The sequence below is a fragment of the Oncorhynchus keta genome, chromosome 10, assembly GCF_023373465.1.
Source record: "Oncorhynchus keta strain PuntledgeMale-10-30-2019 chromosome 10, Oket_V2, whole genome shotgun sequence".
Classification (NCBI taxonomy): Eukaryota; Metazoa; Chordata; class Actinopteri; order Salmoniformes; family Salmonidae; genus Oncorhynchus; species Oncorhynchus keta.
This window is the reverse complement of record NC_068430.1, coordinates 29,860,801-29,873,439: the sequence shown is the minus strand read 5'-3', so window position 1 is coordinate 29,873,439 and position 12,639 is coordinate 29,860,801. Positions and strand designations below refer to the sequence as shown.

The 12,639-nt window shown below is 42.9% G+C and overlaps 2 protein-coding genes across 12 annotated transcripts in view; one reads left to right on the top strand and one right to left on the bottom strand.

Moving 5' to 3' along the window:
• kcnab2a (potassium voltage-gated channel subfamily A regulatory beta subunit 2a) overlaps positions 1-7,153 on the top strand; it is a 133,944-nt gene extending 126,791 nt beyond the window's left edge. For all 11 annotated transcript variants that reach the window (XM_052526828.1, XM_052526830.1, XM_035777639.2 and 8 more), the window contains 2 exons: positions 2,216-2,304; positions 2,857-7,153. In XM_052526828.1, the coding sequence (XP_052382788.1) occupies positions 2,216-2,304; positions 2,857-2,946 (179 nt within the window). In that variant the 3' untranslated portion in view covers positions 2,947-7,153. The remainder of the gene's footprint in view (positions 1-2,215; positions 2,305-2,856) is intronic.
• A 1,305-nt stretch (positions 7,154-8,458) lies between these two features.
• Positions 8,459-12,639, bottom strand: part of LOC118388493 (multiple epidermal growth factor-like domains protein 6) — a 90,221-nt gene continuing 86,040 nt past the window's right edge. The window contains exons 31-38 of the mRNA XM_052526835.1: positions 12,492-12,620; positions 12,260-12,388; positions 11,978-12,106; positions 11,732-11,860; positions 11,513-11,641; positions 11,261-11,389; positions 10,979-11,107; positions 8,459-10,707 (exon numbers count right to left, since the gene is read on the bottom strand). Coding sequence (XP_052382795.1) covers positions 10,637-10,707; positions 10,979-11,107; positions 11,261-11,389; positions 11,513-11,641; positions 11,732-11,860; positions 11,978-12,106; positions 12,260-12,388; positions 12,492-12,620 — 974 coding nt within the window. The 3' untranslated portion in view covers positions 8,459-10,636. The remainder of the gene's footprint in view (positions 10,708-10,978; positions 11,108-11,260; positions 11,390-11,512; positions 11,642-11,731; positions 11,861-11,977; positions 12,107-12,259; positions 12,389-12,491; positions 12,621-12,639) is intronic.

The window sequence follows — 12,639 nt, the reverse complement described above, 5'->3', positions numbered from 1 at the left end:
GATGAGAGAGGCCTGTAATTTTCATCATAGGTACACTGGGGCGGCAGCGTAGCCTAGTGGTTAGAGCGTTGGACTAGTAACCGGAAGGTTGCAAGTTCAAACCCCCGAACTGACAAGGTACAAATCTGTCGTTCTGCCCCTGAACAGGCAGTTAACCCACTGTTCCTAGGCCGTCATTGAAAATAAGAATTTGTTCTTACTGACTTGCCTAGTTAAATAAAGGTAAAATAAAAAAATAAAAAATGACAGACAAAATGAGAAGAAAAAAATCCAGCAAATCACATTGTAGGATTTTTAATGAATGTATTTGCAAATTATGGTGGAAAATAAGTATTTGGTCAATAACAAGTATCTTAATACTTTGTTATATACCCTTTGTTGGCAATGACAGATGTCAAACGTTTTCTGTAAGTTTTCTGTAAGGTTTTCACACACTGTTGCTGGTATGTTGGCCCATTCCTCCATGCAGATCTCCTCTAGAGCAGTGATGTTTTGGGGCTGTTGCTGGGCAACACGGACTTTCAACTCCCTCCAAAGATTTTCTATGGGGTTGAGATCTGGAGACTGGCTAGGCCACTCCAGGACCTTGAAATGCTTCTTACGAAGCCACTCCTTCGTTGCCCGGGCGGTGTGTTTGGGATCATTGTCATGCTGAATTGACCCAGCCACGTTTCATCTTCAATGCCCTTGCTGATGGAAGGAGGTTTTCACTCAAAATCTCACGATGCATGGCCCCATTCATTCTTTCCTTTACACGGATCAGTCGTCCTGGTCCCTTGCAGAAAAACAGCCCCAAAGCATGATGTTTCCACCCCCATGCTTCACAGTAGGTATGGTGTTTTTTGGATGCAACTCAGCATTCTTTGTCCTCCAAACACGACGAGTTGAGTTTTTACCAAAAAGTTATATATTGGTTTCATCTGGCCATATGACATTCTCCCAATCTTCTTCTGGATCATCCATATGCTCTCTAGCAAACTTCAGACGGGCCTGGACATGTACTGGCTTAAGCAGGGGGACATGTCTGGCACTGCAGAATTTGAGTCCCTGGCGGCGTAGTGTGTTACTGATGATAGGCTTTGTTACTTTGGTCCCAGCTCTCTGCAGGTCATTCACTAGGTCTGGGATTTTTGCTCACCGTTCTTGTGATCATTTTGACCCCATGGGGTGAGATCTTGTGTGGAGCCCCAGATCGAGGGAGATTATCAGTGGTCTTGTATGTCTTCCATTTCCTAATAATTTCTCCCACAGTTGATTTCTTCAAACCAAGCTGCTTACCTATTGCAGATTTAGTCTTCCCAGCCTGGTGCAGGTCTACAATTTTGTTTCTGGTGTCCTTTGACAGCTCTTTGGTCTTGGCCATAGTGGAGTTTGCAGTGTGACTGTTTGAGGTTGTGGACAGGTGTCTTTTATACTGATAACAAGTTCAAACAGGTGCCATTAATACAGGTAACGAGTGGAGGACAGAGGAGCCTCTTAAAGAAGAAGTTACAGGTGTGTGAGAGCCAGAAATCTTGCTTGTTTGTAGGTGACAAAATACTTATTTTCCACCATAATTTGCAAATTCATTCATTAAAAATCCTACAATGTGATTTTCTGGATTTTGTGTACCTATGATGAAAATTACAGGCCTCTCATCTTTTTAAGTGGGAGAACTTGCACAATTGGTTGCTGACTAAATACATTTTTGCCCCACTGTATGTAATCTACTACACACATCCCATCCTGTCCTGAGGATCCTTGGTTTTTAAGATAAATCCTGGGAAAGCCTGAGATTTGGTGGGTTAGATCTGTTCCTGGAAGTGGAGTCTGTCTCATCATCACCAGTGTGTCTGGAGGTTCTAATCCCACACCGTGTTTGAACACAGTGGCATAAGGTCTCCGTACAGAAGTCATATCATACAGTCATACAGAAGACAATATCACATCTCCAGATCAAGATTAGTGAATACAGGTGGGGTTGGTAATGTTTATTGTGTGTGGTGATGTATCTGGGGTGCATGTCTAGGAGTTATATTTTGTGGAGAGACATGATTAGGTGTTTGTGACACGTATGAGGCAGTGTTATACAGTACATGTGTCTAGCATGTTTGTGTTAGGAGGTCTATATGTGTTTAGTATGTTTGAGGCACTGGTGGGGAGGGACAGGGTTATGTGGGAGAGAAAGACTTGTAGTATATTGGGGTGTCATTGGTGTTTACCCGTCCCCCTACAGCGTGGTGCCTACGAAACGAAGGGGTGAGCTCTGTCTTATTGGGGGCGTCCAGCACCGACCAGCTGATGGAGAATATAGGAGCAATACAGGTGAGACCACACAGTGAGGGTCCAAGTGAGACCACACAGTGAGGGTCCAGGTGGGTGTGTCTGAGCAAGCGAAAGTATATAGATTTGCATAATTTGTCAATTAGTTTTGATAATCAATCAACATGTTTAATTGGTTCAAAATGCCACCCCCTTCGAGTCCATAACAATGTCACATTCCTAAAATGGCTCTCCCTTATGGCCCTTTTTATAAAGCAAAACATTTCAAATTTCAGTCGAAGTGGGAATTGTGAACCAGAACCTTCTGTGTTCTTATTTATTATGTACTACATTCAGTGCGGCATTGTGTTCAAAAGCTGTAACGGCTGTACTTTGTGTGTGTGGGCGTGGGCTTTTGCATGTGTGTGTTCAGCATATGTGTGGTCTCCCTCAGTGCATTTGATATTTAGTTTCCAAATGTTATGTCCACATTACCAGGGGCAACATATAGTACTATATATACAAATGATACAAAGTATGTGTAATCTTTACAAGTGAACCACTACCTCTTGCCTTCTCTTGTTTCCTTCAATGCATCTGTACTTTCTCCTGCAGGTTCTTCCCAAACTATCCTCCTCCATCACGCACGAGGTAGATAGCATCCTGGGGAACAAGCCGTACAGTAAAAAGGACTACCGTTCCTAACGCTTCGCCAGTCAGCCAGGGCTGCTCCAGGGCTGCTCCAGGGCTGCTCCAGGGCTGCTCTAGGACTGCTCCAGGACTGCTCCAGGGCTGCTCTAGGACTGCTCCAGGGCTGCTCCAGGACTGCTCCAGGGCTGCTCCAGGACTGCTCCAGGGCTGCTCTAGGACTGCTCCAGGGCTGCTCCAGGGCTGCTCTAGGACTGCTCCAGGGCTGCTCCAGGGCTGCTCCAGGACTGCTCCAGGGCTGCTCCAGGGCTGCTCTAGGGCTGCTCCAGGACTGCTCCAGGACTGCTCCAGGACTGCTCCAGGGCTGCTCCAGGACTGCTCCAGGACTGCTCCAGGACTGCTCCAGGACTGCAGCGCAGGTCCATGCCCCATCTTTGCCTGATCCTCTGTTTGCTTGAGCTTTACTGAATGAGACCCCGGCGCATGAGTCTGGCCCCACCTTGGCCACCCTGGGGAGCATCATTTAGACTTACAGGGAAAAGAAAAGGATGATAAATAGATACGTGACCTCCGCAATGGAAGGAAGCATAGGTAGAAAAAATACAGAGAACAGGGGGTTAACTAGATGAATCCGTTATACATACAATTCAGCCGAAGCTGCAGTTTAAAAACCGAAGAAAATATTACTTCTAAAAAATACAATAAAAAGCACACGCTTGCTTGGCAGACAGATATAATTGTATTTTTGGTGGAATAAAATCTAAATACTGAATGCTTACCAATGGAATTTAAGTTTATACAAATATACAACAAATACTCTGTTGCACATTTATAGCAACACATTTGTTTTTGGGAGTTCTGTTTTCAATTGCCTGTACATGTCCATAACAGTTTCTCTTAAACATCTGTTTTATTTGTGTGGTCTACATAATCTGTGTACTAGCCTCCTTGCAGGCAGAACAATCAGCACTTTAGTATTGTACAGTTCAGTCATTGAGAGGTTGTTGAACATTGTGAGAGGATGAAATAATTAAACCGTCTCACACATGGTCAGTCATTTCAGTGTAGAATCAGAATCTCCTCTCCTGTTTCAGTTTCCTATCTGTTCCCCTCAGTCAATCTGGTCTCCACAGTGCTGGTTCTGCCAGGCAGACTAACCCCTAGTCTGAGTCCCACCTCTGAGCTGCACTAACTGCACCAGCCAGGTGGAACAGGGTGTAGGACTGCCCCCTAGTGGAAGGATTTAGCTCTGCTCTGAGCTCTGCTTCTCTCGTGCGCCAGGTCTGTCATCTGTCAATAAGAACCTTGAGCAGGCTAGTTGATTGCCATAGAAAGGGTTAATTACTGGCCATGTAAAATGATGGCTGTATCTGTATTTACCTTTGTGTGGCGGTGTTACTTTCTGAACTTTTACTGTAACTGCATCAGACGTAATGGTCTTAATTGTGCTACTCAGTCAGTTTTACAGACCTCTTTATTAGTCATTTTAGAGCAAATTCTCATGAAAATGGCACATTACCTAAATTGTGCTCAATGTGTGTGTGTGTGTGTTGCCTTATTTAGGCTCATTTTGAGCTGTGCTGGGCTGAGACAGCAGGCCCATAGCTGCCATTGGCCGTCAGTGCACAGACTGGTCTTGAGCCCCGTTTATGCCTCGTTCGGATATAAATCCTTTGTCCTGATCTTGTCCACATTCTGATTGTGCCTACATTTTCAGACCGGTGTAGATGACTAAAAGACATATTGTGATCTTCCTGATCTACTCCGGAGGTAGTGAGGCACGCATTGTGTCTGAATATCTTACAAGACAGATCTGGAAAGAGAAACCATTTAATTTATCATTATTCTGCTTTTTAACATCATTGACTGGTGACATTGACCTACGGCATCAATATGTGTTTTAAAATGAATACATATTATTTTGAAAGAATAACTGTCAAATCATTTGCATGCAGGGAGGGACCAGGAAATCTGCGGACACAGTAGACGGATATGAGACACATTTTAATACCATGTTTAGATCTATTTCAGAAAATGTGGACACAATCAGATCATGGACAAGATCAGCACAATGGGCGCAAGTTGTGAACAAGGCTTGAGACAGTAGTCCCTGGTATATGGAAAGACTCATTGGTTTTAGTGGCAGCTCTTCCTGCCCAATCAGAGTGAAGACTGTCGTGTGACATATGCGTGCGAGGCTTGCGAGGAAGAAAGGGCTGGTTTGTGTCAGCAGCTCAGGGAATGTGTGTACTTGTTTGTATACCTGGTTAGTAAGATGTATTTAATGTGTACGTCTTTCTTTCACGTGTGGATGGGGACCTGTCCAATGTCCAATCAAGACATTTTCACGTGGCTTGAGCCAAAGATATTCCAACATCTTTCAGCAACACATCTAAGTGTCTTGTCGCTTGTTGGAAGAGTATAGCGACCGACTTAAAATGCGTACTATCTAGCTTATTATCTATGGACTCTCTTCATGTGTACAGCATAATCACTTGACCATGCTGTTCTATGCTTATACCCACATATACAGTACACATGCATTGTACACTACTTATGGAATGATCCGTTTATTTTCAGTTGGCAGATGATAATCAATACATTTTCAATAATCATATACATTGCACACTGAAGACATCTGACGCTGCCCTGGATCAGTATTCACTCTCAAGCTGTTGGGTCCTCTTACTGTGAGACAAAGTGGAGAGCATGTGATGCATACATCCTCCAGCATGAGCCCTCGTCCCCCAGCCTATGGGGATTATTCTGACAAGCAAGGGCATGCTTACAAGTGGAAATATAAGGAATACTCACTACCATCTCATTCTCAGATTCAATGATTACAGTTGTATAGTACTGTAGTGTCAGTGAGTATGACAAAATGTAATGGTGGGTGAGGTTTGGATGCTTGTCAGACAAAGTGAAGAGGTGTGTATGCTTTGCTAGACCCTCTGGTCGGACAACAAATGCTCAAATGCTCCTTTTGTTTTTAGCATCTATGAGTTAAATATAAACTGTGCACATTTGATTTACTGTGTCTGGCAATGTATGTCTGAGTGAATTAGTAGAAAAGGCCAATGTGGTTTTCTAAAAAAAAATAGAACTCTGTTTAATATTTGTTCGTGATTTTCTGTCTTATTGTCTTCAGCAGGGAAATTACTGAAAAATATTCAGCACAGATGTTTAATAAATAAAATAACTCAAAGGCATTGCCACAACGATGAGTGTTTTCCATGGACGTATTTTGGTGGTCTTTGTCACAATATCAATTGAATTTGACATGTACATGCACAGAGCTGTGCACTGATTTGCCTGGTGATAATTGTAATGGTGTTGAGTGCACCTCTAGGCTGCCCTGTAGAGGTTGATGAGCACCACAGAGCTCATCAATTTTCTGGCTTGCTCCTTACTGGCATATTGGGCTAGGAAAGCAGTATGAGTACTAGTAAAACACTATGGATTTTTATTGCAGAATTTGATCTGAATATAGTAGTGTGTTTGACTTTAAATTGATACACCACACATGATGAACTACTGTCCGTATAGGTTTGCTGCATTGTGTCCACAGTAGAACTGGCATTCCTTGGGCTGCTCCTACCATCTCCTGGTCCATTCAAGCCTTTCCAGGAGTACCTGCTTGTCACCCTTGGTGGTCTAGGACGTGTGTGTGTGTGTGTGTGTGTGTGTGTGTGTGTGTGTGTGTGTGTGTGTGTGTGTGTGTGTGTGTGTGTGTGTGTGTGTGTGTGTGTAAGTCAGGCTGTTTAGTGAGTAGACTCATCATTGCAGGGTTAGGGTCTCTGTGTCCCAGTGTGTTTTGATCCCCTGTCCAGTGCCCCCTCCACACAGCCACTGTAACATATTATAGTATTGATGTTACTATCAGCTCCGACCGCTATGACATCAGACCTGCAGATTAATGACGCTCATCTCACAGAATGCTGTATGTTAGAGATCATTTGTTTATGTTCTGGCCTTTCTTTCACCGTGCTGCATTTTCCTCTGTTAATATTGCATCAATGTAAAGATTGACAAAAATAAGCCATTTGTTTGTATTGCGTATGCATCGTCTTATCTCTTGTATGTACATAGTTTGACCTTTTTGTATATAGTTATGGTTGTGATCACCTCTGCCTTTTCATTCTTTTTTTCTTTTCATTTGCGGGCATTGCTAACTGCACTGTGCTTGAATCTGAATTTAGACAAAATGTACAGGTTCGTCTTTAATAAAATGACAATGGAAAAAATATGAATTTGAAAAACAACACTTCCATGTGTCTGTTTCATTCATTGATTGTTTTTATCTTATGGGTTATTAACTGGGTGCCCTGGTTAAAAAATCCTGTCCATTGTCTTGACTTGTATACAATATATACTACAGAAATATAAATATATGTAAGAGCACTTTATACATGTAAAAACAAAGTACTGTATAATATTACCGGGATGAGCCAACTATCTACTCAGGTCATATGGTTCCTGATTTACTGCAATCCAAAGAGGTGAACTAAACGTTGAGGATATGGATCAAAATTGCCCAATCAAACACTGTAGTAAACAAATGTACTGAACAGAATGTAGTTAATCTACTGGTCAACATACAGTAGATCAAAGCACAATAGCACCAACGTGTATAACAAGTCAATTCATATACTGTACATCAAACATAACTACTGCATTTACTGAAAATGTATCTCTGGTGGACAGACTATGAACATCTGAGCGGATTAAACAAGATTAACTTGCAATAGACATATTATACGGGACTGGATTTATAAAGCACTTTTTCAGGAGCTCAAAGCGCTTTACATTGTATGATATGGATTCATCATCTTCTACACTATATAGATACATGGATTGGTTTTGATGGGGGATGTATTGCCTTTGATAGCTTCGTAAGAGCAGATAAATGACAGACAAATGAAAAAATGACTGTATATGATGTAAAACTAAACACATTTTTTATAGTGATTGCTCTGACAAAAATGCCAAATATATACAGTGCCTTGCAATAGTATTCATCCCCCTTGGCGTTTTTCCTATTTTGTTGCATTACAACCTGTAATTGAAATGGATTTTAATTTGGATTTTAAATCAATTTTTATTTGTCACATACACATGGTTAGCAGATGTTAATGCGAGTGTAGCGAAATGCTTGTGCTTCTAGTTCTGACAATGCAGTAATGGACATATGGACAAAATTGTAATGGACATAATTGTAATGGGCCAAATTGGTGAAGTGAAATTACTTTTTTTTTTTAAGTGGTGCGTGCATATGTATTTCGCCCCTAAATAAGATCTGGTGCAACCAATTACCTTCAAAAGTCACGTAATTAGTTCAAGTCCACCTGTGTGCAAGCTAAGTGTCACATGATCTCAGTATATATTCAGTTGAAGTCAGAAGTTTACATACACTTAGGTTGGAGTCATTAAAACTAATTTTTCAACCACCACAAATTTCTTGTTAACAAACTATAATTTTGGCAAGTCAGTTAGGACATACTTTGTGCATGATACAAGTAATTTTTACAACAATTGTTTACAGAAAGATTATTTCACTTATAATTCAGTGGGTCAGAAGTTTACATAGACTAAGTTGACTGTGCCTTTAAACAGCTTAGAAAATTCCAGAAAATTATGTCATGGATTTAGAAGCTTCTGATAGGCTAATTGACATAATTTCAGGCAATTGGAGGTGTACCTGTGGATGTATTTCAAGGCCTACCTTCAAATTCAGTGCCCTCTTTGCTTGATATCATGGGTAACTCAAAAGAAATTAGCCAAGACCACAAAAAATATTGTAGACCTCCACAAGTCTGGTTCATCCTTGGGAGCAATTTACAAATGCCTGAAGGTACCACGTTCATCAGTACAAACAATAGTACGCAAGTATAAAAACCATGGGACCACGCAGCCATCATACCGCTCAGGAAGGAGATGCGTTCTGTCTCCTAGAGATGAACGTACTTTGGTTTGAAAAGTGCAAATCTATCCCAGAACAACAGCAAATAGAACTGTTTGATCATAATGACCATCGTTATGTTTGGAAGAAAAACGGTGAGGCTCGCAAACCGAAGAACACCATCCCAACCGTGAAGCACAGGGGTGGCAGCATCATGTTGTGGGGCTGCTTTGCTGCACGAGGGACTGGTGCACGTCGCAAAATAGATGGCATCATGAGAAATTAAAATTATGTGGATATATTGAAGCTACATCTCAAAACATCACTCAGGAAGTTAAAGCTTGGTCGCAAATGGGTCTTCCAAATGGACAATGACCCCAAGCATACTTCCAAAGTTGTGGCAAAATTGCTTACGGACAACAAAGTCAAGGTACTGGAGTGGCCATCACGAAGCCCTGACCTCAATCCTATAGAAAATGTGTGGGTAAAACTGAAAAAGTGTGTGCGAGCAAGGAGGCCTAAAAACCTGACTCAGTTACACCAGCTCTGTCAAGAGGAATGGGCCAAAATTCACCCAACTTATTGTGGGAAGCTTGTGGAAGGCGACCTGAAATGTTTGACCCAAGTTAAACAATTTAAAGGCAATGCTACCAAATACTAATTGAGTGTATGTAAACTTCTGACCCACTGGGAATGTGATGAAAGAAATAAAAGCTGAAATAAATCATTATCTTTATCATACTGCTAAAGCAACACTCGAGTGGTGTAAGGAGAAACATTTAAATGTCTTGGAATGGCCTCGTCAAAGTCCAGACCTCAATCCAATTGAGAATCTGTGTTATGACTTAAAGATTGCTGTACACCAGCGGAACCCTTCCAACTTGAAGGAGCTGGAGCAGTTTTGCCTTGAAGAATGAGCAAAAAACCCAGTGTCTAGATGTGCCAAGCTTATAGAGACATACCCCAAGAGACTTGCAGCTGTAATTGCTGCAAAGGGTGGCTCTACAGAGTATTGACTTTGCAGGGGTAAATAGTTATGCACGCTCAAGTCTTCTGTTTTTTTGTGTTATTTCTTGTTCCACAATAAAAAATATTTAGCATCTTCAAAGTGATGGGCAGGTTGTATAAATCAAATGATACAAACCCCCCCAAATCTACTTTATTTCCAGTTTGTAAGGCAACAAAATATGACAAATTCCACGGGGGTGAATACTTTCACAAGCCACTGTATATGGTATATGCACGAATTCCATCAAAATTCCAGGGGGAAATTACAAAAAAAAATAAACAAAATATTTTAACGTTGCCAAGTATTACAAAACAAATATCTCAAGAACAGCAGAGTGAATCAGTGGATCTCTGAAATCAAGAATGTGTTAGTGTTGGACATTTAGCCCATCTCCACACACATCTCCTATATACCGTAGGTTCTTTGTCCAGGATAGGAGTGTGCAGAGGAGGGTAGTCCTGGTAACACCTGACCTCCCTCTAACTACCAGAAGGAGGTCACAACATCCAGGACCTCATCACTGATGAGTCAGGCCATGCCTGAGTGGGCACCGTACATATATACTACACACACAATGAAAAGCCCTTCACTGTTCAAAACACAGATACGCACGCACACCAAAGCATTATCCACCCCAGAGCAAACTTCCCCTGAGAGTCTATTTCTCCATGTCTGTCATCCAGCTCCTGTGGGTGCAGCAATATCCTCTCCTGTTGGGGTGTGTATGTCTGAAATAATCATATCCACACTTTCAATCCACTTCAGTTTGGCTTCAGTGAAGCTTGTGCTGCTGCCTCAGTCTCGTTGAGGGGATTGGAGCCTTCAACCAAAAGGGGGAGCTATAATGCGTTATTGTCCAGATGTGAGTTATCCTCCCTCCTGCTTCTGTAGGGGAGGCGTGGAGGCCCACCTAAGGACAGGACACACACAGAGGAGCTGTCAGTTTACTCTTTATCTCAGCACACATTCATTATAGACAAACAGCACCACGGAGGAGGAATGCAACTGCAACAATTCTGTGCAATTTCACTACAGACAAAACACCTTGTCAGCACTATAATAAGTTGTTCATAATAAACATGTCAGTTCCAGTCAACTTTTCTCTCAAGTCCACCTTCATTATACCCAGTCCTGTACTGTGTTGTAAGTGTGGTGTGTGTGTGTTGGGGAGTCACTATTACCTTCCTGACAGGTGAGTCCGATCCAGCTGTTGAGACAGGTGCAGCGGCCGTTCCGATGGTCACAATAAGCCCCGTTGTCACACTCACACCTCTCTGTGCAGTCTGGCCCATAGCGGTTTGCTTTGCAGTCTGACAATAAACACACATGCAGGTAAGACAGACACAAGAATATAATTGGAAATAGGCTCAGATGGGGAATATTGGGTTGGCACTTGCTGCACTACCATCACACCGAACTTACTGAATGCTTCCAATTAAACATACAGTATTACTGGCTCTTACCAATGTCACATCTGGGTCCAGTCTTCCCTGAGGTGCACAGACACCTGCCACTCACAGGGTCACAGGGTGTGCCCTCCACACAGTCACATGATTTGGCACAGTTCACACCAAACCTGCCCTGGTGACACTCTGAAAGTTGACATGGTGGAGAACGATGGAGAGCAACAACATATTTAGTCTTTCTTCTATAGATCCTGCAATTGGTGGTTGATCATAGATAGTATGAGGTCAGTTATGTGGCAGATGTCTCACCTCTGTGGCAGCGGGAGCTGTGGTACCCAGGGGGACACACACAGAGGCCTGTGGAGGGGTGGCAGGAAGCCCCATTCAGACAGTCACACTGGAGCTGGCACAGAGGGCCATGGAGACCAGGGGGGCATGCTGAGGACAGGCACAGGACACTTTTGATAGAGGATGCAATGCCAGTGGCTTTCACTGTTCTGACTGAGTGCTGACGTGTGTGTCACTCACCATTTTCACACTGACGTCCGTAGTATCCTGGGATACACAGGCAGCTTCCTGTCAATCTGTCACAGGTTCCGTTGTTCCGGCAGTCACACTTCAGCTGGCAGTTAGCTCCAAACGTCCCTGGAGGACATTCTATCACACAAGCAGACAAACACAGTGAGACAGCAGTTAAACCCATCTCATCTCCTGGATGAGTTAGCCATTTCTTATGATTTTGCATAGGTGTACTTGTTGTACAGTATCGCTGACCTGTATCACAGTGAGGCCCGGTCCAGCCCAGACCACAGATACAGCTTCCAGAGACAGAGTCACACAGTCCTCCGTTACTGCAGTTACAGTGCTGAGCACAGTCCCCTCCAAACCATCCAGGAGCACAGCCTGCCAATACACAGAAACTACACATTACAAACACACACATATTACAAAAATCTCTTTACCTTATAGACAGACAGAGACGCAAACAATCATATTGGTGTTGTAAAAATAATTCCGCACTGTGATCTGTTCAACTCGATTCAGTAGGTACCGTACCTTGTCCACAGTCCTCTCCTCTTTGTCCAGAGCTGCAGTGACATATACCAGTGACAGGATCATTCTGTGCCCCCTCTCCACACAGCACCACGTGGGCACAATCATGCCCATAACGTCCCGCTCGGCATGCTGTAAAAAGAGTACAGGGCTTTAGGGACCATAGTGTTAATGCAGATACTATGCTATTACTGCATATACATTAAGTGATTTAAAAAGCTGAGTATGAACTCACTGATGTTGCAGTGTGCTCCGATGAACCCTGCTGTACATTCACAGGTGCCAGTGGTGGAGCTGCACTTCCCCCCATTTTGACACCGACACTCTCGTTCGCAGTTGGGACCATACCGACCTTCCACACACCCTAGGAGCCAAAACAAAGC